Source organism: Ruditapes philippinarum, unplaced genomic scaffold (genome assembly GCF_026571515.1).
Source record: "Ruditapes philippinarum isolate M1 unplaced genomic scaffold, ASM2657151v2 ctg3007_1_1_1_1, whole genome shotgun sequence".
Classification (NCBI taxonomy): Eukaryota; Metazoa; Mollusca; class Bivalvia; order Venerida; family Veneridae; genus Ruditapes; species Ruditapes philippinarum.
The window spans coordinates 93727-119422 of record NW_026851980.1 but is presented as its reverse complement, the minus strand read 5'-3'; the positions used below and the strand labels follow the sequence as shown (position 1 = coordinate 119422).

The 25696-nt window shown below is 33.8% G+C and overlaps 1 protein-coding gene across 1 annotated transcript in view; it reads right to left on the bottom strand.

The window, feature by feature from the left end:
- The window catches only part of LOC132744637 (mitotic checkpoint serine/threonine-protein kinase BUB1-like), a 30006-nt gene extending 11527 nt beyond the window's left edge, over nucleotides 1-18479 (bottom strand). Inside the window, exons 1-15 of the mRNA XM_060733398.1 lie at nucleotides 18266-18479; nucleotides 15950-16009; nucleotides 15379-15523; nucleotides 13901-14097; nucleotides 13273-13436; nucleotides 12207-12409; nucleotides 9227-9257; nucleotides 8430-8508; nucleotides 7909-8102; nucleotides 7473-7488; nucleotides 2517-2627; nucleotides 1910-2168; nucleotides 1496-1646; nucleotides 964-1081; nucleotides 82-190 (exon numbers count right to left, since the gene is read on the bottom strand). Of these exons, the coding sequence (XP_060589381.1) occupies nucleotides 82-190; nucleotides 964-1081; nucleotides 1496-1646; nucleotides 1910-2168; nucleotides 2517-2627; nucleotides 7473-7488; nucleotides 7909-8102; nucleotides 8430-8508; nucleotides 9227-9257; nucleotides 12207-12409; nucleotides 13273-13436; nucleotides 13901-14097; nucleotides 15379-15523; nucleotides 15950-16009; nucleotides 18266-18411 (1983 nt within the window). The 5' untranslated portion in view covers nucleotides 18412-18479. The remainder of the gene's footprint in view (nucleotides 1-81; nucleotides 191-963; nucleotides 1082-1495; nucleotides 1647-1909; nucleotides 2169-2516; nucleotides 2628-7472; nucleotides 7489-7908; nucleotides 8103-8429; nucleotides 8509-9226; nucleotides 9258-12206; nucleotides 12410-13272; nucleotides 13437-13900; nucleotides 14098-15378; nucleotides 15524-15949; nucleotides 16010-18265) is intronic.
- Between the last annotated feature and the right edge of the window lie 7217 nt (nucleotides 18480-25696).

Sequence of the window (25696 nt, the reverse complement as noted above, 5' to 3'; positions counted from 1 at the left end):
TAACCAACAACACATTTATCAATCAATATTTCAACAACATAGATAATTCATCAATTTTATGTATGCAAAACTAGTACATACCAAAGTTTGTCTCTTTGTATCCCTCACATTTTCAGAAGTTGTACCCTTGGACTGTTGATTAAAAGTATGTTTCATACTTGCATGTTGGTTGGAAGTGTTTGTCACAGAACTAATGGGAAGAAATTCAAACAGACATTAGTCAGCAATCACTTGCTTATGAAAGATCTCCTATCTATAGATGATTATACACCTTCATGAAATAAACTTTAAGGGGGGCTTTTTTTTACTTGAAAGGACTAGAAACATTTCTTTGAAATTTAAATACCATTTGATGTATCTCTAGACCAGTAACTTGTGTGCAAATTTTCAAATCATTCCCAAGATAATTCCCTCAACCCATTTTTCCTGTGGAAAGTGACACTAAAATAAAAAGCATTGCAACACTTTTCAATGAAAACAATGTGTTAAGGTAATAAAGTTTTTGAAATATGTCCAGTATTTTGAAGCTAAATTAAGAATATTTTAGCAAATGGCAGATTGAGCATTACCTTGAAATCCTAAAAAATCTATTTGCTTCCTACGAGATTTACTTATAAATACTTCTATATATATTAGATACTTCTGTCTTGTTTGTTTGGTTTGAAGCCAATTTTAACAAATTTTTTATCAGATCTATCCAAGTCTATCCAACTAACTGGTTGACCTGGATAACTAACCAGTAATCATCAATTTCTTTGCAAGTAGCTATCTACTTATCCCATACAATTTTTGAATCATCAAATGTGATACAAATAACAGTTAGACGCAATGTCCGAGATAAATTGTTATAGAAAAATTTGTCTTGCCTGAGGTCCTCGGGCCTGGATTACAAATTTAATGCTCTCATGATCAAGTTAAGCAGGCAGACTATAAATTTTGCTAATTTACAAAATAAACTATTACCTGTTATTTTCATCATGAAATACAGTAAAAGGTGCAGCAAAAGGTTTTGGCGGTGATTTTTTCTTTTGTTCCTTAGACTCATCATAAATCATGAAAGGGAGACCACTTCCTGCCCCAGCTGTGAATTAACATTTGACTAATAAGCTAAACGTTTTATATATCAATAATTGTATAAATTTCCTCTGCTGAATTTGTTAAAATGTACATGCCCTACTTTAAATTTAAAACAGTAAATATTGGTAAATATGGCAATTTTAGTAACAATATTAGGAAATTAAGCAGAAAGTGCTCAGCTAAACACATGCACTGATATAACTGCTAGTGTAATAAAAGAATATTTACAAAAAGTATAAAAATCTGAAAATTCCTCAGCAGCATATGTTTTTTTCGTAAATGAAAACAACATTTCCTTAAGCAGATAGCATTAACCACAACACACATTTATCAGAAACTTTCAACAGCATGATGTGACATGCAGAATTGCAGGAAAACAACAAATATTACTGGTTAAAAAAATAGGAAAATCTTCTACCTGCAGCTTGAGCTGGCGGTTCTGACTCATCCATTTGAACATCATCTGAGTTTGTAGCTTTTCCCATTTCTAATGATGTATTAAACATTCCCATAACAATCCTCATGGCTTCTCTAGTGTTCACAGTGGGAGATGGTGCCCCACTCATTGTCTGAAAACCAAACATATGGGGAATGAACTTTCTAACATTAAAAGGTTATTCACTATATATCTTTTTCACCTAGAAAGTTTTTGGGCACAAAAAATAGAGCAGTTCATCACTCTTTTTTAAATCTTAATATAAAGGGGGATAATATTGTTAAACATAAAACAAGGGTATTTTCAGAAAAATGTGTAACTCATAACAGACATACCTTTCTATAATTATGTTTTCAAAGTAACTAAAGTGATATTCAGAGAAATAAAATCAGTTACCCTATCAAAACTCTCTACGGACTGCGCTTGACTACTGTTTGCAAATGAATTTGGTGTTCTATTGCTGGAGTTTAGACTTTTGTTCCCAGCAGACAAGTTATGTTGTTGCTGTTGTTGATGATGTTGTTGTTGCTGTTGATGCTGTTGTTGCTGCATCGGGTGCTTACTGCTGGAAGCTTGGAGCTGTGATATCACATGTGGTGGCAAATTTTCTGTGTTACCGTGACCTCCTTCTTCAAACATCAACTGGCGTGCTGACCTGTAAAAGAAACATATGCTTTTGTAATCATGGACATTTGATTATTAAAAACATATTTGTTTTAGACAAAGGTCAAACTAAATTGCTGATTGTTCAAATTCGTGTCAAGCTCTCTGGGCCAATCGAGACTGTCCAAATGTCTCAGATGATTTGATGATTTCTTAAATACTACATACAAAGAGAAATTTTTTAAATTTTTTTTTGTAAAAATTGTAATATTTCTCTACAATGTTAATGTAACAGAGACAATATTTAAATCATCTTAGAGAACAGTGTTATCTTGCTGATTGCTGATAACACCACAACCATCCCCCCCAACCCACTGCCCAAACAACTTGTTTAGCTTACTGTTGAGATTTTGAGGCAGATGCCAGACCCTGTGCTCGTACATTCTGTTCCTGAAGTCGACTTTGTATATCTCTCTCCAACATCTCCTGATGACGCTGAAGCTCTGCCTGCCTGTTAGTTCAATTACATAAATAAAAAATTCTCGTGTTTATATTAACAATGGTTTGTAAAAAAATTCTGAAAAAATATAACAAGACCTGTCAGTGGACAACATTCTCTCTTTTCCCAGTGGTGAATAGCATATTAATCTAAACAGTCTTAAAAGGGAAATAACTGAGCAAAAATACATTAAACACTTATTAGAAATTCAATCCAATTTTAATAATGAACAATTTAAAGTTACATTAAATTAATATGTAAAACTATTTTGCCAACGACCTAAAAATCAAGCATTTTACAGTATCATTAACCTGTTTAACAGTATTGTTGTAAATATCATCAATTATTGTTCATAAATTAGGATTTTAAACGGAAAACCCCACGGTAACACTAAAGTTCGTATACGAATTTTAACATGCAAATGAAGATTATAATCAGCTTGTGTATGCGTTACGTCACAGTGTTATAACAGCTCAAATATAAAATTTTCTTGTGCAAACACATTTTAACCGTTTAACTTCACGGTGCATTAGGCCCGATGTTCAGTTAAATGTAATCATCTCAGAACAAGGGTGCCATAGTAACAAAATACGCCCGTTTACGAAAAAGCTTTAGATGGAGATGGGGGCATTATGGATAAGTGTTATCTAGCAAGCAAGTTTTTATTCTTGGCACTGTGTTGTTAAATGAATCTTAAAACAAATCAATAGGGAAGATATGCACAGAATGTGTGACCTTGACCTTGGTCGCAGGGACTCAGCCTCACAATGATGAACATTTGTGCCAAATTATATTGAAATCCCTCTTATGCATGTAGAAGTTTTGCTCCAGACAAGTTTTTTTTTCTATGAGCTCTAACTGTGACCTTCAACCTTTGACCTAGAGACTTGGTTTATGTGCAGGGCACTACGTCTCATGGTGGTGAACAATTCTATAAAAGTAACATTAAAAAAATTCCTCCATGCATGTAGAAAATATGCTCCGGACAGCATCTGGATATTTAATCATCTCCAGTGACCTTGACCTTGCAAATATTAACCTAAATTAAATGTGTAACACCTGTAGTCATGATTAGGTTACCATTTGTGCTACAATCCATCAATAAATGATGACTAAATGGTCCCTATAACCATCTTTCAAATTTTTTTTATCTGAACTTTGACCTCTATGTGTAACCTTGACTTTGGCCGCAGGGATCTGAATTTTGCATGCGACACTCAGCCTCACAATGGTGAACATTTGTGCCAAGTTATATTTGTAAACCCCCTATGAATGTAGAAGTTTTGGCTTCCGGACAAGCGTTTTTCAATGGAGGCTCTAAGTGGGTGACCTTGGGGCCTTTTTGACCTTTGGAGACCTGGATCATTGCATGGAGCAATACATATCATGGTGGTGAACATTTCCATTAAAGTATTATAAAAATTCCTTCCATACAAAACATGTAGGAGATATGTTCCAGACAAAATCTGGATATTTCACCATCTTTAGTGACCTTGACCTTGCATATATTGACCTAAAGTACATGTGTTCAACAGCCGTAGTCATTAAATAATGACCATTTGTGTTTACAATCCCTCAATAAAATGATGATTAAATCGTCCCTATAACACATTCTTCTATTTTTATCTTTTTTTAAAAAACGGGCGTATAAAAAAGTACATGTAATTTAATAACTAAAAAATTCCTGATTTAAGATTTTATTTCCTAGGGAAATACATTTCATTTACAATTCTTAAATCTTTGAATGAGCTGAACTGATATTTACTTGAAAATTAAAATATAATTAAAAATTTCTATAGAAAGTTTTATTAGGTAATTTAATTGATAAGGTAATTACTGTATGATCTTTATGAACAAATACCAAAAGTCTTACCAGAACACCATAGTTTTTCACAGTTAAGAATCTTGACCAACTGAATGAAACATGTGTAAATAAATGTTACATTCTTTAGAACATACTCAAAGTTCCAAGAAAGAGGATTATTTTCATGCCCTTTGATTAAATTCTATTTTTAAGAAATTGAAAGTGAAAATAGATTAAGGGGGAAAAAAAAAAAAAGGTAAAAAATTTTTTTTTGTGTAAGTCATTTAGAACAAAGTAATAACTTTTGGGTTGTCTCCCTTTGATTAAAATTCCCTAAATTTACAAAAATTTCTGGATATTTAAATCAGTCCTTTAGTGACCTTGAACCTTGTTATATATTGACCTAAATTATATGTATCACAGCCATAGTCTTGATAATGAACCATTTGTGTTACAATCCCTCAATAAATGATGACTAAATGGTCCATATACACATCTTCATAATTTTTATCTGAACTTTTGGGGACCTCTATGTTTTGACCTTGGACCTTGGCCGCAAGGACCTGAAAATCTTGCACTGCGACCACTCCGCCTCCACAATGGTGAACATTTTGTGCCAAAAGTATTATTGAAATCCCTCTATACAATGTGAAGTTTTGCCTCCGTACAAGCATTTTTCCAATGAGCTCTAAGTGTGACCTTTGACCTTTGACCTTAGAGACCTGGTCATGGTTTCCCGCGAACACTCTGCCCCCCATAGTTGGTAACATTTAAATTAGGGGAAGTTTCTTTAAAATCCCCTCCAAATACATGTAAGGAAAAATATGTCCCGGGCCCAAAAAGGGGGAACCGCCGGGGCCCCAGGGCCCCCCGGGGGGGCCCCCCATAATACTTTCCCTTTTTTTCAAACGGGCGTATAAAAACAAAAAAAATTTTGAAAAAAAAACCCTTACAATCCTGGAAAATAATCCCTTTTAAAAGAAATTTGTTTGCTTAATAGGAATTTTGCGGGGATTTAATATTGATGGAAAGGATAAATCTGAACCCCGGAAAGTTTTTTCAGGGGCAAAAAATTAATATTGTTTTTTTCCCAAAAATTCGCCCAAATAAGGTTGTCCCATTTTTTTAACCCCCTTATTAAAAAATCATTTTTGGTTGCCCGGGAAAAAAAACCAAAAAAGTTTTTGATTTCCGAATTTTTGAAAATTTTTTTAATTTTTAATGTTTTTTGGGGGCCTATTTCTTTTTTTAAAGGGGAATTTTTAAAATTAAAAATTTTAATTTTAAATTAAAATTTTTTTAAATTGAAATATTTTAAAAAAATTTAATTTTGAGAAAAAAGATAATTTTTTTTAAAAAAGGGTTTACCAGGGCAAAACAATAAAGGAAAAAGGGGCTTTTAAACTTTTTAAACATTGAATTTACTTCTTTGAAAGGGGAGCTAAAAAAGTCCAATTTAGGATATTATGTTTCAAAAAAATATTTTTTAAAAACCCTCAAAAATATTTTAAATAATTTTAATAAGAAAAAATTTTTTTTTAGTCTATTTTGGAAACCCAAAAAAAAGGGGGCCTACGGGTTAAATTTTTTTCCCCTTTGGTGGGCTTCAAAAACATAAATTCTTTTTGGGGCCCCGGTTGGGGGGGGGCCTTAATTTGCCCTTGAAAGGGGTTTTTTTGGTTTTTGGGTTCATTTAACCCTTACAAAAATTTTTCACATATTGGGTTTATCATTTAAGATTTCTATAAGTGGTACAAGAAATGTTCAGCAATGCTTAAAGATCTGTATGTTGTAAATTAAAGCCGCAAAAAATCCCTGCCCTGGGGGTTTAGGGGAAGAAATTTTGTAGGCTTTTACAATAAAGTCATTGCTAAAGGACGCTGTAAACGCTGTGCTAAAATTTAAGCTGAGATGTAAACAAACACTATAGCAAGACGATTACTTGATGAAGCAGCCTCCCTTCCTAGAGTAATATTTCAAGTTTCTCTGGAAAGTTAAGCAGGACTGCAATCGTGTGTATTTTGCTACATACTGCAGTTCATGCCCGCATTAAAATCCGCCCCCGGGAATTTTTCAAATTTTTGACCAGTTAACGGATTTTTTTTTTTTCAGCAAAGTACAGTTTAAGTGAATCTTTTGTGATATTTTTCTCGGGCCTTTTTATTTAAAAATTTTGAAAAGAATTAACAAAAATTTTTTAGGCAAAATTTAATTTTTGGTTTATTTTTTTTTCAAAAAAGGTTTTTTGATTTTTTGAACTTTGCAAAAATTTACCAATGAAAATTTTCTCCCCCAAAGCCCCCCAAACTGGGGCCCTTAAATAGTCAAGTTCGGGTTTTTAAGGGAAATGTAACACTAAATGCCCTTTTTGTATATATTTTAATAAATTTTCTTTTTCAAAAATTTTTGTTAAAAAACATCCAAAAAATCAAAATACATGTAGGGTATTTAAAAATGTTTTTTGCAAAAAAAATTATTTTTCAAAAAAAATTTTATCCCTTTTCCCCATTTTTTTTGGGAAAAATTTGGGCTTTAAACCCCTTTATAAAAATAAAGGTCAAATTTTCCCCCTCCCTTTATTTACTTGAAATGAAAATGGGTAATATTTTTTCTCTGGATACCAAATAAACAGAAAAGGAAAAGGGAAAAAGGGAATGGGAATTTCTTTTGTAACAACCTCTCCTCAGCATCAACTTTGGTTTTTCTCCTGGGTTTGAAACGGGAAATCTCGGGCGGGTTTACCCCTACCCCTCCTCCCCTCAGTCTTTAAAAAAATTTTTCTGTTTCTTTTGGGTGAAAGCTTGCCAGGGCGCTGCCCTGGATACCAAATAAAACAAAAACCCTTTTGAAAAAATTTCCAGCATATGATAGCATCAACGGTAAAGAGATTACAAAAAAAATTTATAAGTCTGGCTCCGTCCGTGTTTACTAAGAAAAGACCAGAATCAGAATCCAGTGATCCTGGTTTTATTTTTATTGTTTTATGAAACTCAAATGGTGCATATGTTGCTAGAATTAAATGGTACATATTCAAAATGTAAAAGATTGCTGACCTGCAAAGAAACAAATCTATTAAGGGATAAAATATATGAATAACAAATCAAAAACAAAAATAATTGGATCAAAAATAAGGCTAATTTTCTGGATCAAGACCAATATTTGAATCAACTGTAAAATGCCCATATCTTGCAAAAATAACAATAAATGAATTCTAAAATTTTACAAACATTCTATTTCAAGTCCAGTTTTATCAAGTTAATATTAAATATTTAATCTAGGAGGATAAATAATGGAGAATATTTGACTTTTAAATTTTGATTCTGATCTTGATCCTGATTTTTACTTGGATTCACTAGAATAAATGATACAGACATTTCAATTTCCATAATTTTCTAAAGCGTGCATATAGCTGGCATGTATCTTTAGTGTCTAGATTATCACTCCAACCAGTATAACCTTTCAAAACCTGTTTTTTAAGTTATTTAATACCTTGTACAGCTCTTTCCTCCTCCTCTCGTTCTTTTCTTTTCACCCAGCGAATTGCACGCAACTCCTCAAACGAGTATTCCTCTGCACCGCAGTATATCTTATCTTTACAATACATCGCCTGCTCACTCTTGTCCTGAGCAGACGTCATCGTTCGTAAAACACTACTGGTTGTTGACTTGTCTGCTTTCCTACAACTTTTTTTAAAATGTTCAGTGTGAAAAAATCCGGATATTATTTAGTAACAGGAAATACATGTTTCTATAAAAAAAAATTTCCAAATGGTTCAATATCACAATAGTGGTCCCCTTCATACAGTATTCTCTTAGAAATACGACAACAGTCAAACCTGACAAATATAACAGAATATTCAATATCACATCTGTAAAAGCAGGCAACTTGACATTATGCATACAAACTGACTTAACACATCTTAACTACAGAAACCCCACTTATTTTCAAAGGCAAAAACAATAATTAGAATATCCTGAAGTTAGAACTTCATCAGCATAAGAAATTATTACCTTAGAACTTGATTTCCAATCTCTGGTAATTTTGCTGGTGTTCTGAAACAGAAACAAAAATATTTGATAAAATTAAGAGCTTATTTTAACAAACTAAATGCAAATTCCTGCAAATGTAAGAAAGTAGCATATAAAATGAAACAAAATCTTTACAGTACAATTTTGAATGATCCTGTTATCAAATAATCTCTTTTATAAATCATGTAGCTGTTATCAAAATAATTCTTTATTAATGTTAATCATTGTCATGAAAACCGAGAAAAATTAAGCAATTGGACAATGATAACAGTGAAGAGATAAACTTAGATCCATTTAATTAACAAGATATAAAGTGTGTTCCTACTACCTTGGACAAAATTTCCAAATAATGTAAGAAAATATGTAAACAAACCTAATGAATTAAACACTTGTATTCTAAGATTCCAGGCACATAATATAGCACTACGAGAATCTTTCATAAAGTGCAAATGTTTACTAAAAATGTTACTTTTTCGTGAATGAGCTACTTTGCGAAAAAATCTCGCATCTAATTTCCAACTAGAAATGTGTCATCATGCCACGGATGCCCCCGCATGCAGCCAAAATTTCAGATGTTATAATATTTAGTTCCAAATTTGTTTGCACAAATTATTTTTTTCATTTTAAGTTCAAAGCCCTTAAAACTTTTCAATGTTAAAGCACAAACAATTTCCCATAAAGTTCAAACGGGGCACTGAAAATTATTCAGGTTCTTAAACCTTCGGGAAAATAGGCAATATTTCATAAAATTTGTGGGGCCAAAATAATGGGCTACATACATTTTCCACAAAAAGTATGAAATGATGAAACCTGAAAGTTCAAAAATTTTTCCAACATTCAAGAAAAGATAAGTTTGTCCAAAATCATTGAACCACGACCAAATTCAAACTTAAACTGCTGCTTTATTCCTAAGATGTATCTATATTAAATTTCAAAGTGAAAAAGGGACATAAACTCTGCCCAATAAAATCATCGAACCCTGACCAAATTTCCAAAATTGACCTGCCCATTCCTTTTACATATCCATTTTGTCAAATTTGGGGTTGAATATGTAAAAACTGTTGGGGAGATAATGAAAAAAAAACCCGTAAATTTTATATTTTTTTTCAAAATGAAAGGGGCCCTTTTCTCTGCCAAAAAAACTTGAACCCTGAAACCCAAAATTTGAACTTGGCCCGGGGATTTCCAAAAAAATGTCCATTTTTGTCAAAATTTTTATTTTAAAAGTGTTTTTACCGGTGGGGGATTTTAAAAAAAGAAACCTTTAAAATTTATATTTAATTTTTTAAAATGAAAAGGGGGCATAACTCGGGCCAAAAAACAATTTAAACCCTTACCAAAAATTTAACTTTACCTGCGGGATTTCCTTTTACATTTTCCCTATTTTCAAATTTGAGTTGAATGTGTTTTTAACCGTTTGGGGGGAAAAAATGAAACGGGGAAAATTTAAAATTCAATTTTTTTCAAAGTAAAAGGGGCCCTAAATCTGCCAAAAACATCGAAACCAAAGACCCAAATTCGAAACCCGACCTTATTTTATCATGGGCAAATTTCCTATTTTTAAGGGTTTTAGTTGGGAAAGTGTTTATCTGTTTGGGAGAAAATGAACGGGAAAATAAAATTTCATAATTTTTTTTAAAGTGGAAAAGGGGGATAACCTGCCCAAAAAACATTTTGGGGGCCATGAAACCAAAAATTTGAACTTGGGGCCCGTAAAATTTTTATGGAAAATTTTCCCTATTCAAAATTTTATTTTAATTGGGGTTTTTCAACCCGTTACTTTAAAAATAAGAACGGAACCGATGATGACGGAAAGACAGAAGACGGAAAAGGGCGAAACAGAACAAGGGTAACACTTTTTTAATTTTTTTCCCCGGCCCCTTTTCCCTGGGGGGGGGCATAATAAAAAACAGGAATTAATAAGTCATTTAAGTCAAAAATAAATACCTTTTAAACCTTTTATCATTTTCTCATCTAAAATGTTTCAGAGAAGAAAAAGCTGTTTTTTAAGAGTTTACATCTGGGGAAAAGGAACAAATAGGGGTAGACTTACTTGTAAAAACAAGAAACCCATGTGTTTAAAATACATTATACATTTAATTAAATTTTTATCTTTAACAAAAGTTAAAAAATATATCTAGGGTTTTTACAAGACAACAAGGGAACATTGGTTTTTCTTCAAAACAAGTTTTTTTCAATGGGGCTCTAAGTGTGACCTTTACTTTAAAACCCGGGGGACCTGGGCCCTGCCTGCGACACGGCTCCTCATATTGGTGAAACATACATTTTTATGTAGTTTTAAAAAAAATTTCCCTTTGTTTTTAAAAATTCCCCATGGGTAAAAGATACTCAGGACAAAAATTGGGCGTCCCTCTGCCCACCCGGGGGATTTTATAAAAAACCAACTGTTTTTTAAAAAATGGGGTATAAAAAGGAAAAAAAGGGGATTATTTCAGTTTCTTTTTTTAAAAAAATTTTACTCCCACTACTGGTTTGGGTTTAACCCTTTAAATAAAATTTTAAAATTTTAATTCTTTTTCCCTTTTAAACTCCAAACTACATTCCCTGACAAAATAAAAAAACAAGAGGGGCCCTGATGGCCCTAAGGTCGCTCCCTGTAAAAAAGGCCCCCGGAGGGGACCAGTTTTAAAACCCCCCCGGGCTTTTTTTTTGGGAAAAACTTGAAGACACCAATTAGAAGGGGTTTTCATGATGTTAAGTTTTTACTACACACATATAATGAAAAACAATGACCTCTGCTGCCCCCCCCCCCCCCCCCCCAGCAGGGCCAATTTTAACCCAAAGGCTTTTATTTGAAAAAAGTTGGTAGACACCCACAAGAAGATGTTTCATGCTAAACATGTAACCTCTAACTCATTGGGTTTTTTAAAAGAAGATACTATATACATATAGTTGAAAACAATGACACCCCTGGGGCAGGGCCAGTTTTGACCCCAGGGCTTTTATTTGAACAAACTTTGTAGACACTTGAAGATGTTTCATGCTTAATATCTAAACTCTAGCTATTTGGGTTTTTTCAAGTTTTTGCCATACACATATAAGGAAAATCAATGACCCCCGGGGCTGGGCCAATTTTGACTCCAGGGCTTTTATTAGAACAACCTTTGTAGACACTCATTAGAAGATGTTTCATGCTAAATATCTTAGCTCTAGCTCTTTGGGTTCTTTAAAAGAAGATTTTTTAAGTTTTTACTATATGCATATAGGGAAAATCAATGACCCCCTGGGGTGGGGCCAATTTTGACCCCAGGGCTTTTATTTGAACAAACTTGGTAGACACTCACTAGAAGATGTTTCATGCCAAATATCTAAGCTCTATCTCTTTGGGTTTTTTAACAGAAGATATTTTAAGTTTTTTCTTTCGGTTGCCATGGCAACCAGAGTTCTGCATGGAATTAAATTCTTTGAACAATTTTAAAGGTGACCACCAAAGGAACATTCCTGTGAAGTTTGGATGAAATTGGCTTAGTGGTTTATGAGGAGATGTCATTTAAAGTAAAAGTTTACGGACGGACGGACGCCGGACGAAAAGCGATCACAAAAGCTCACCCTGTCACTTTGCGACAGGTGAGCTAAAAACAAAAGAAATGCAAACAAATTTGTCATTGTTATTTATAAGTCCATAGATAAACAAAATTAAATTCTGGTCTTATCTTACATACACATTCATTTACTGTTTCCGACTAACATCATGACTAAACTTATCATTTCAAGAAAGCAGCCAGAAAAGAAACATACCTTGAGCTTTGTCTTTGTCCAAACACCAGCCTTTTTCTCATTCTCTTTGTTTGTCACATCACGTTTAGGGATTGATGACCACTGACCTGTTTGTGGTGGAAGTGAGGCTGGGTCCTGGTTCTCATCACAGAATATCTGTATCCCGGATGAACCCACTTGTGGTGTGATTTTTTGCCGGGCACCAGTTAATGCACCAGCACTGCCTGTAATTCAAGGGAGAGAAATACTGTTGCAATCAAATAATGTAGAACATCATGCAGGATGTCACACAATCTAGATTTTTTTCCAATACATTTCTAGAAACAACACATACAATGTTAATCACAACTATACATGCACCGTCAATGATTGCCTCTAACATGCAACTTATATTGTTGAAAAGCTTATGTTTTAATGTGAACAAGGGCAATTTGTAAAATATGTACGCCCGTCATTTATGGCAACCATCTAGTCTATACAGGTATTACCAACCTTCCAACCAAGCCTGAAGACTGTAATGTATGGCAGAGCATTCTCTAGGTATTAATCAGAATGTATGGCAAACCATTCTCTTGGTAATAATCTGAATGTATGGCAAAGCATTCTCTTGATATTTACTAAACAAGGCCAGATATATCATATATGCTAAGGCTTACTCGTACAATGTAATACAAATACATGTATTCTTCCACTTTAAGGAAAAGAGGCATAGTAAGAGCACTTGTGTTTTATTTGTTCACAACTGATATCAATGAATTTTTCAAGACAACATCTTTTCTAAGGAGCCACCATTTTTTAAGCATTTGTTCCCTGAAATTTTCATTGACCGTAAAATTCCTATTAAATGCCACTGGAAATTTTTTTTGCTTATCAAAAACCTGAGGGTGTTGCGCCTTTATTAGAGAGGGTCGTATAACAGGAATTTTACTGAATATCACTTTTTTTAAAGAGTAATAGACTTTTAGAAATTGCATCAATAATACATAATTTCTTGATAGTGTTTATTTAAATGAAAGCTCTTAACATAAACGTTTTCCAAATTTATTGTTAAACATTTTAGGCAATTTAAAAAATTTGATTTTTTTACCTCGTACTGCACTGCCTGTCCTAGCAACAGGTGCTTTCTTTTGTTTTCCTATTGTTCTCAGCTGTGACAACACTTGCCTATGTTGACCTTCAGCTTCCTCCGAGGCATCAGTACAATCATCTCCACCATTCATCATTCTGCGAGCTACACGCTTCTGAAAATCTCTATAAATAGAATGGAAACTACTGTATAAAGCAAATCCTGCTAATCAGTAAGACAAAAAAGTTTGTCTTTTTGAAATCTCTGCTGTATAATCAAAAGAAGAAATATTTTAGAGAGTGTGTATTTGTGTGACACCTGAATAGAACCGAAACCTTCTGTGAAATGGCTTATTCACATAAATATCTGTTTGGTGTGAAATGATTTGAAATCAGTAACATAAATCATATGGCGTCTCATTTTGTGGTTAAAGCCATACCTAGCAACCATTGTCTTCCATTAGCATCCAGTTACTTCCATAACAACCATGTCAAATGTAAAAATTGTGGATGACAGATTGCCAAAAACCCTAATCATGGGTCAGTGCAAGGCATGTGAGCTAAAGATTCTTATAAAACAAAATGATATTACATATATGTAATCAATCCCCCCAAAAAAGGAAGTGTCTTGGTAGTTGACAGCAACTTACTCATGTCTATGTTTCAGGTTCTCATATGGTCTAACATTTCTCTTTAGACCATTCTGATAGACAGAGTCAGCCTTCTTGTAGTTGCCTAGCTGTTCCAGCAAGCTAGCCCATCCCTCGTAAAAACAGCTGAGCTCACAACCAATATTGTGATCAAACATGAAGCTATAAATTTCCAGTGGATCATTACACACATCAGCCTGTACAAAAAAAAAAATATTTATAAATTAAATGTTTCTACCCAATGGTCATCTCTCTCAAGAATTTCCTTCCATTTATTAGAATGAAATAAGACTTTCTTCAATGTGGCTCTTTAAATGCCACTTTGGACATTACTTCGCTAAATTTGCATAATGAATTTTTACTTTGAGCAAAAAAACTGTCTATTACTAATGTCAGTTATTTTATTTCATACACAATTTATTTAAGTTTGTATTGGCAGCATTTACCTACACTCTTAAATCATTTCCTAAAACCAACAGTTACAAAGCAATGAGTGTAAAGTTACTTTCTGTAAGAAACAATGGCTTGTCTCTGATGGGGAGTTTTGGGGAACACAGCCAGCAATCCTTACATTACTGATGTGTTGATATTTTGATACCAAACTAGTTATATTAGAAAATATAATGTCCATATGTGCTCAAGTATATGATACCAAACTAGTAATATTAAAAAATATTATACCTCATTTGCATACGCCCTTCTATATTTAATATGACGTCATCCGGTCCATAAACCGCATACAGACCGGGGGCGGTCCATAATTCTTATATGGACTGGATGACGTCATATTAAATCTTAAAGTTCGTTTTCTGCCTGTTTAATTTGATTTTTAAAAATTGAATAACAAAAGAAGAGCATGATTTTTTTTTGCTGTATCGCTTTAAAATTATAATAATAATTCCGACTAGGGTTTGAAATATTTCACACACTGAACAAATAAATTATTATTAGAAAATTATAGTAAAAATGTCAGCAACAAAAGGGATGAAATGATTTAGATTCGGTATAATATAACAAATAAAACATGGCCTTTCGGGCAAAATGCAAGTTTACGGACTGGTTGGTCAGACCTCGGAAGGTATATGTCCCTCAGCTGCGCTTCGGGCCATATACCTTCCTCAGTCTGACCAACCAGTCCGTAAACTTGCATATTGCCCTCAAGGCCATGTTTTATTTGTTAAATATAATGTCCATATGTGCTCAAGTATTTTTATATGTAATAATTGTTCTGAAGTACTGAAGGTGTAAGTTAAAGATTACATTTTAAACTTCTTGCACACCTGCACAAAATAATTTAGAACGGTGTGATGCAGTAAATAGAGATAGATACTTAGCTGGCCTAGCCTAATGCCATTGAAATAAAAAAAGATAACACCCCCCCCCCCATACACACCAAAATAATAATCAGGAGTATGTTTCCTAAAATGTTTCGGTCACACAAAAAATACCCAAAACAATAAATTTCAAGATAGGTATACCATTTTCATCCAGGCATAAATATATCTTTCATCATTGCTGTACTTCTCCACTTCTCTAAACTGCCTTACACATCTCTCTAATATTGTGGTCAAGTTAGAATCCCGACCTCCTTTGGGAAATGTCTGCTCCGCCCATAGTATATATCTGATAACAACAATAATACAATAAATATCAACTTTCAAAGACAAAATATTCAATGTTTTCACTTGGATTTTCATCCATAAGCACTTACCCTGCTAAATTTGTATAATGGACTTGCCCTGCCTTGAATTTGGAACAGTCCATTTGTTGTCCTAGGGATTTTTCATTTGCAAAATGATAAATCTGGAAAGCCATAAACCATACTGCATAAATATGCAGAATAATGTATATCTACACTGGTGGCTTAGCAAGTTCTTTACCACTATATAAGGGTGAACAATAACGTCATGAAAATTTTCTCAGATTTTACATGAAAATACAAGCAGGCAAGTAGAATTTTCAATCCCTGATAGCTTCAGGCTAGTAATAGTGATTAATATAAAAAATATATCACATAATTGATCATAAAATTATAACTTTAATTCTTACCTATACCAAACCTCAATAGGGTCATCTCCAGAATATGTTCTGAGCTCTGCTTCAAAAACGCTGCAAGAAGATTTAATAGTAATATAAATATCAAAATGTAATGCACTGAGAAATAAATAATTCAACGAAGCTGTCAATATGGGAAAATTTATGTTGTATTTCACTGTCAGAACACACTTTCTTGCTGGGTGGTTCCAGTATTCCTCACTCGAATCAGGACTTCCATTAAGTTTAAAAATTTGGAAGTCAGAGACTACAAAATCTCTATTATTGGAAGTCACATTATATAGGCTTAGAAGTAAAAGCATTAGATTTTGAAGTCACAAGCCAAATCAAGGAGTAAATGACTCTCAAACTTCCATTAACAGAAGCCCTGTTGAATACTGTTGAATCACCCTTAGGATATGTGGGCTGCTTTTTAAATTTTGTCTTTTGACGTCATATCTGTGATATGCAGGCTTCATAACCTTCGATCCCTTTTAAAATTCCATTTTATTTAGTTCCACCCCTTGTTTTCTTGTTTAGGTCACATGCTTTTTTTTTACTTGAGGACCATATGCCGCTTTTCATGGAATGGCACTAACATGTCACATTGAAGGTTCCATGATAACCGCCATATGAACACATCTGTGAATCCATATGAACACATCTGGGAATGTTTCAAAATTCCAAATTTTACCAGTTCATCAGGGGTGCGGAATTACTATGCCTGACTTTTTGCCGGCGGACAAGTAGATTTTCAAGTAGCAGTTGTCTGCAGACAAGTGAATTTCTGAGTCACAAAAAAGCAAAATGCTGAAAATTTTAAGTGTTCTTGATCATGAACGTTAAATTTCCCCCTGATGTTGTATAATCCATGTTTACAATGCATGAATTTAATTTGTACAACATCTCCAACAGACAAATAAATCTTTACTATATGATGCTATTTCACGCTGTATGAGGCCTCTCGCTTCTTTTGGAAAACAAGCTTGGCGATTGGTCGTATCAATGCAAGCGACAAGTGCCTTAGTAAATAATGAACAGCATCATATATACGTTGTTGCCTTGTAAATTGTTTTGATGCAAAATGGAATAAATTTCTGTTAGGTCTGAGAAGAATCTGAAAGCGTAAATCAAAAATGCAGAGCCAGAGAGACAAAGAATATGACCGCAAACGCATTAAAGTGTTTAAAGATACCTGGTTAACCAATTTGACTTTGCTCCGAAAAGATGATAATTCTGACAAACTTTATTTTCAGGTTTGCGAAATGTTCCCACAGACTGTGTATGACCTTGGCCTTTACAAAGGGAAGTCTTTAATAAGAAAAGACACTCCTACATCACTTCCACTTATCGTTCATGTTGAATACTGCTTAAGCCAGTGTTAGGGGGCTTGGATGGTAGTTTGCACCGTCCATGAACAGCCTCAATCAAACGGAGTCTGCAACATTTTCAATAATTTTTGCCGTGTTGGGCTTTCTTAAAGGAAAAAAGTCAACTCGGCCCTATACCAACTCGGCACGGGTCAACTCGGCCCACTTTACAAAATATATATAACGTATTAACATTCATATTAACAATAACATTGTACTTCTGCCGAAATAAAGTATAATTAGAATATAATTTATAAATAAATAATTTTAATATAAAGCACTGTTTGCTCTTTGTTATATTTTTCAACTCTCTCTGTCTGTCTCTTTATGAACTACGTAAATAACCGAGGTAAATCAAGTGAAAAAACAAGAGTTATTTCCCTTAGTTTCCCTTCGCTTGCTAAAGAATGCAAATTTAGCCGTGTTTAAATCGCTAGTTTGGGGCTATTAAATGTGCGATTTTAAAATTTATTAAATCAATTAAAAGCTGGTGATCTTAGCTTCCTCTCAGAATATATTTCAACACATTGTTTGGCACAATTTACGATTAAACCTACCACTAGTCAGAAATACAGTGAGTTACGCAATCGGTTATCTTTACTCGCAATTCTACAGATAAGAAAAGCCTGTCTGCTGCTAATTCGGAAACTGTCAATCCGTGGATTAAAACTATTATAAATAATTACAATAATAACAATAAATAGTGATAACACAAATATGAAAAGTGGGCCGAGTTGACATAGGGCCGAGCTGACTCGGGGGCCGAGTGTGTTTTAGGGCCGAGCTGACCCGGATTCTTCTTAAATGATTCTTATTTCTCTCGATTTTAATGAGATTGGGCTTTTTTTATTGCGTCATAAGGTCCAGTATGGATGGTGGAAATCGAAAGATAATCACAACATTGATTACAAACCATTTTTTAATATGACACTTGTTAGACTATTAATCATATAAAATTTACTGTTTTTCGTCTTTTATCCTGGAAATTTGATCGCCTGTATTAACTTTTAATCCTGCATTCAAACTTGAGATTTTCCGGCCTTGTCTAAGAGGTTGAACGTTTTCTTTACTTAGTTCCCACTCGTTTTCTGGACTGTCAACATTCATTTTTGTGTGCAGAAAATAAATATTGGCTCAAGTTGAATTCGAAATCCGCGCATTAGTCAAGGGAGGCAACGAAAATTTGACCCCAACGATAAACAATTAAACAAAAGATACAGAACCATACAGCTATTACGCGAAAAGACTTCTCTAAGAAATTAAACAGGAAAGGGGGGTTGTGGTCATGACAATCTTATTTTCGTAGTCTCGATCTTATTTTCCGCAAAATTGCTTGTTTTCGGTATCCATATTTATCTATCTATTTCTGGATACTGCCAAACCCTCTTACGAGTGTTAAAGGCAGGAATTTAGTGCACGTCGGATTGTTAGTAAAAGGTGAAAAGAAAAGCTAAAAAAGAAAAGTCCAAACATAGACATGCTTTGAAGGTGAGACTGAAAATGCATTCTAGTCATGGTTAAAATGTTAATAGTGAAACAAGATGATAAGAGATAAAATAGTTTAAAAACACTGGGAGTAAGACTAGTACTGCAAACCCACCACTGCCTGTTTGAACTGACTCAGGTTGGGCAGGGTGGCAATGTTACTATGAAGTTTATTCCATAGTATATAATGCTTTGAGGGAAGAAAGAGTACTTATGGTAGTCGGTGAACACTGTAAAATAAGATCGTAATTACATATCAGTTAAACAAAGTGTCTTGGGGTAGTCTTAGGGTGTCTTGGGGTAGTCTTAGGGTGTCTTGGGATAGTCTTGGGGTGTCTTGGGGTAGTCTTGGGGTGTCTTGGGGTAGTCTTGGGGTGTCTTGGGGTAAATAGACCAACCGGTCGGAGGATACCTGTATTTGGCGTAGGGATAAGGGGTGCAAATGTCTGGTTAATCTATGTGGGGTTTGAACATATGTTGGGAGATTAATTGCAACTAGGTTATGGTATATCTTATAAAACATTATCAGTCTACAGTCCAATCTGCGATGTTCAAGGGATCGCCAGCCCAGTTCTTCCTGCATGGCTGTGACACTAGAGTGAGGTGAGTAATCCCTTTTAACACATCTTATTGCACGTCTCTGGATCATCTCAACTTTGTCAATATTGGTTTTAGTGTAAGGAGACCAAATAGTTGAGGCATATTCAACCTGTTGCCGGACCAGGGACGTGTATGCTAGTTCTTTCACTTTCTCATTTTTAGTAATGACATTTCTTTTATTAAAGCCAAGGGATCTGTTTACACTTGAAGTTATTCGAGATATATGTGTATTAAATTTAAGGTCAGCAGATAGATCTAGTCTGAGATATTTAGCATTTGTAACAGACTCTAGGACTTGGCAATGGAGCATATATTTGTGTTTAATTATGGTTTTATTTTTGGTGATATGGATGACTTGGTTTTTTGAAGGGTTAAACTCCATGTCCCACTGCTTCTCCCACAGAACCATATTGTCAAGATCATGTTGGAGAGTTGGGGGGTCTGAGGAGGAATTGATGGTTAGGTATACAGCAGTGTCGTCTGCAAATAATCTGACTTGGGATTTAAGGACAGAAGATGGTAGCTTGTTGATATATAGAAAGAAACAAAGGGGCCCTAGGACAGAGCCTTGGGGCACTCCAGAGGTAACTGGAACTTCAGATGAGCAGTCACTATCCACATCTACTGTCTGTCTACGGCCAATAAGGAAGGACTGTATCCAGTTTAGAATTTGAGGACAAACACCATATTCTTGAAGGATATCTAAGAGTTTAAGATGGTTTACTTTATCGAAAGCTTTGGACAAGTCAAGAAGTATGAGATCTGTTTGTTTGCCATTTGAAAGGTTGTTCACAAGGTAATCAGTAAGTTCAATGAGTTGTGTCTCACATGATCGGTTCTCTGAATCCATGCTGAAGATCAAAGAGTATGTTGTGGGTGGTAAAGTGAGAGGATTGTTGAGAGGCAACTATGTGTTCAAGTGTTTTACAGAGGATGCATGTAAGGGAAATTGGGCGATAGTTTGCAGGATCACTTGTATCACCTTTTTTGTAGACAGGGCATATGTTTGCACGGGTCCAGTCATTGGGAATATTACCGGTGGTCAGGGATTTTTAGAAAAGAACTGCAACGATGTCAACAATCTCTTCTCTCAGCTCCTTCAGGACAATTGGTCTAATGTTGTCAGGGCCGGCAGCTTTGTTGGCATTGAGGTTGGCGAGGAGCTTTAGTACACCTGCCCTACTGATGATGATGTCATTCATTTGTGGGTACTGACAATACTTTCTGGGATCCATGAGTCTCAGTTTTTGTATGCATTGATCTTTAAGTGTAAGTGGTATAATTGGTGAGAAAACTGATTGAAATTGTTTGTTAAGAATGTTTGCTTTTTCAGTGTTATTAATTTTGAGAGAACCAGACTTTTGATCTTTTAATGGAGACACACTTTGTGAATCTTGTTTAGAGTTTTTTTATAAGTGTGTATAGTTTTTTGGTACATACTTTACTTTGTGTATTAGTTTCATCATCATCATCATCATCTGCAAGGTTCAGGATGTTTTCTAAGTAAGACTCATATGATTGTTTAATTCTAGCTTTTATTTGCGATTTCAAATTTTTAAATTTTAGCCATTGATCATGATCAGATTTATTTTTATTTGTTTTGTTTTTTTAATATTTTTATAGAGCTGGTCTCTTTTATGAATTAATTTTTTAATGGATTTTGTTATCCAGGACAAAGATGGTTTATTTACTGCAGCTAAGTCAATAAGGGGAAGATGACAGTTCACCCCTCAAGAGACTTCACTGCCCATCACCACACACCCCCACCCCACTCTGAAAAATAGTAAGACACTTTACCCCTCATCCGTTGTTTTGGCTAGAGTAAACTTATTAACAACAAATAGGATTTTACATTTTTCATAATTATTATATATTCTAACACGACCCGCATTTTTCCCTATTGAACATAGAAGAGCCGAAAGTGTGTGTTATTTAAGAGATAATATATCCCAAACAGTGATTTTATCGTTCAATAAAATCACTGTTTAGAGTTCGAATGCGAGGAATTTTATCACAAGGGCGTAGCTCGAGTGATATACTAATGTGCATCCAAACGACAAACAGTGATTTTATAGTATGCACACATAATATAGCATTTTTCATTCACATTTCCCACTTCTTTCACTACTGCATTTTGACATCAAATGTCATTTTGACAGTTCAAAGCAAAAACTTCAATTTTCCATTGTGGTTTTTCTTTTCATAACTTTTATACTTGTCTTTCATGATAAATTTCGCTGATATTCATTGATTTTTTTCAATACTTTGTTTTAAGTAGAGTACTGGTTAACTTTGGTCCGAGATTTTAAAGAAATTTTCTCTGCACAAACTCGAATCTCATGTATTTAGTTTGGTATAGAATACCATGATCCGTAAATGAAAGTTTTTTTCCATTCACGAAAATACCTGGACACAGCATGATTTTCCAATTTAAGGGCTTCACCTTTAGGAAGATAACCTGATTTAACCAATGTTATAACTCTACAAAGGGTTGAATCTGCTTCTTGCTCCTTAGAACAATTAATGTCACTGTCACCGTACTTCACTTCAGTGTTGTTGTGTTTTTCTGGTCCTTTGGGATCATTGGTGCCAGCGCTATTAAGTGATGAGAATTGAGTGCCGCTCGGGCCGGTGCTGGGGGGCGGGCCGTGAGGGATTTTGCACTTGTTCATTATCCCTCATGTGCGGACTCAATCAAACCGAGTCTGCAATTCTTATGTAGTTTTGTTGTGATTAATGCTTCCGAGGGATCATTTTGTTTCCAGATTTTTTTTCTAAATGTTCAGGAGAATCATCCTCAAACTCAGAAGTACCTAAAGTTTCAGCAAATGGGACAAAATCTGCTACTGATGCATAACAAATAGTATTCACAACATCAGGCAATTCCATAATTTCTTGCGGTTTACGAAAAAGTCTGTCTGCGTCACTATTTGATTTACCAGTCTTATAATGAATAGAGAAATTGTAATTGCCAAGAGCAGCAAGCCAACGATGACCTGTAGCATCAAGATTTGCTGTTGTAAAAACATATGTTAACGGATTGTTATCCGTAAATACCTGAAAAGAGTTTCCATATAGATAGTCATGGAATTTTTCAGAGACAGCCCATTTTAAACAGAGAAATTCTAATTTATGAGCAGGATAATTCTTTTCACCCCCTCTCAAACCTCTGCTGGCATAAGCAATGACACGGTCTTTGCCATGCTGTTTCTGGTATAAAACTGCTCCTAAGCCTTGACCCGAGGCATCAACATTTAAATGAAATGGCAAGTTATAATCTGCATAAGCTCATTTAACCTAGAGAAAACTGTTTCAAGCCTTCTAATGTGTTCATCAAAAGATTCGGAATAAATAAGAATATCGTCTAAAAATATGAGGCGTTCTTTCAAATTTAGAACTCGGGAAGCCTCGTTACCGCCCATTGGGCGGGTCCCCTCGGGACGGATATTCCGATCCGAACCGCAAACATATGTCAGATATTTTTATTAAAACTTTAAAAAATAACAAAGCATGTTTACCTAAAGATAATATACTGAATGAGTATATAAAATACTCAAAAGATTTGTTATTACCATTGTATTGCAGCTTATTTAATCTTGTACTTGAAACAGGAATTGTTCCAGATACATGGTGTACGGGTATAATTTTACCTATTTATAAAAACAAAGGGGACGAAAATAATGCTGATAATTATAGAGGTATAACCATTTTAAGTTGTCTTGGTAAATTGTTCACATCAGTTTTAAATTCTAGAATAAATATTTTTTGGAAGAGTCTGGCCTATTAAATGAGGAACAGGCAGGGTTTCGTAATAGTTATGGAACTACGGATCATACTTTTTCCTTAAAAATGTTGATTGATATTTACTTATCGAAGAAAAAGAGATTGTATTGCTCTTTTATTGATTACAAGAAAGCATTTGATAGTATAAACCGTACTGCTCTCTGGAGGAAATTGTTAGCACATAATATTGATGGGAAAATACTTAAAGTTATTCATAATATCTATGACAAAGCTAAGTCTTGTGTTAAAGTGAATAATGCATTGTCAGATACATTTGTAAGCTGTTTAGGTGTGCGTCAGGGAGAAAATCTTTCTCCAATTTTGTTTTCAATTTTCCTTAATGATTTGGTTTCTTATATGTCTACACATTGTGAAGGGTTGCAGTTTTTATCAGACCAGATATATGAACAGTTAAGTAATGATGAAGTTGATGTATTCTTGAAGTTGTACTTATTACTCTATGCTGATGATACAGTTGTTTTCGCGGAAAGTCAAACTGGCCTTCAAACAGCACTAAACTGCATGCTTGATTATTGTAAATTATGGCATTTGACTGTTAATACTGATAAGACAAAAGTTGTTGTATTTTCTCGTGGTAAATTAAGAAATAAGCCTGTATTTTATTTCAATAATGCACCTCTAGAAGCTGTAGATGATTTTAGTTATTTAGGTTTGATATTCAACTTTAATGGTAAATTTAATAAAACAAAAAAGCACTTGACAGATCAAGCGAGGAAGGCTATGTTTAGTATTTTAACTAAAATTAAGAAATTGTGTTTGCCAATTGATATTCAGTTACAGTTGTTTGATAGTATGGTTAAGCCAATATTATTGTATGGGTCGGAGGTGTGGGGATCTTGAAATAATTCTATTATTTCTCAGTTTCAATTGAAATTTTATAAATATATACTTAAACTTAAGATGTCAACTCCTTCGGTTATGGTTTTGGGAGAATTAGGTGCATTTCCTATTGAAAATGATATTACTTGCAGAATGTTAAATTTTTGGAGTAAACTAGTTAATGGTAAAAATGATAAAATATGTGCTTCTTTGTACCGCACTATGTATAATCTTCGTTAAAAGGGTATTTTACTGTCAGTGGATCGAGAAAGTAAAATCTACTTTGAATAATATTGGTTGTTCTGATTTTTGGATAACTCAGAATGTTGCAAATTTTAATAATTTTAAATATGTAATAAAATCACGATTACGTGATCAGTTTTTACAAGTATGGAATAGTGATGTTTTTGAGTCTGCTAAGTGTTTAAACTATAGAAAATATAAAACTCAATTTAAATTAGAACATTATTTACTATGTTTAACATCTGTAAATTTAGATGTCTCAATTCTAATATTCCTATAGAGAAAGGTCGCTATTTTGGTATTGAAAGAGAAAATAGAACATGCTCACTTTGTAATCAGCAAGAAATAGGTGATGAATTTCATTATATTTTTAAATGTACTTATTTTAATCATGAAAGACACGGGTATATCAGTAATTATTATTCAAGGTTTCCTAGTATTTTAAATTTTCAGGCTCTAATGTGTAGCGACAACAGAAATACTTTATTTAATCTAGCCATTTTTGTCAAAGCTATAATGCTGAAATTTCAATAAGCCATCTTCCTTATTTACTTATTTATTGCATGCCATGTTTGTATTATTTTTTTTTTGTTTTGTTGATTGTTCACTCTTATGCTCTTAAGGGCCATGAGTTTTGTTTATAAATAAAATAAATAAAACAGATATTATTAATCTTTTTTAAAAATTAAGAAGTTAAAACCTATGATTAAAAAAATGAATAAAAAGGTGGCGAGTTTTATAAAGATAATGTTAAAGGAATTGCGTTTCATAAATAGTTCCGCTATTACGAAGAAATAATTAGTCACATACTTTTAATAATTGTCAGCGCCAAAGTCTAGCATCTGGGTAATACTGTCACTTGATGTGGCTCCCGAGTCAGAGTTGACCCACGCATAGATCTTTTTTGGACAATACTAGATCTGTGTTGCACTTCAAAAATTCTAAATAAGGTTAAGCAAATTATAGCGATTTTCGGGTTTTATTTATTATAACTGTTTCATATTGAATTCTACATTAAATATTTATATATTGTGTTAATATTTAATTCTACATTAAATATAATTCTACATTAAATATATTATACACAGTACCTTTAAACTTGATTGTTATGCTTCACCTACTTAGTGTATTGAGCAATTGACTTCATTGTTTAACAGTCTTAGAAAACAGTATCAACATCTCGTATTTGCATACACACCAAATAAACAAACATAACACGTACAATAACCATAAAATGTTAAGAGTACTTGTAGACGGGAAATAATTGAGAGATCCCTTCTCTGACCTTTAAGTTGAATAACAATAGATTTAACGACAAACATGGACATGTGATCTTTTGTTTTCTTATGTTGTGGTGAAATTCTTATTGTATCCACTAATCTGATAATTAGAATAAGATAGGACATTGATCTATGCACTATGATTGTTCAGTAATAACAAC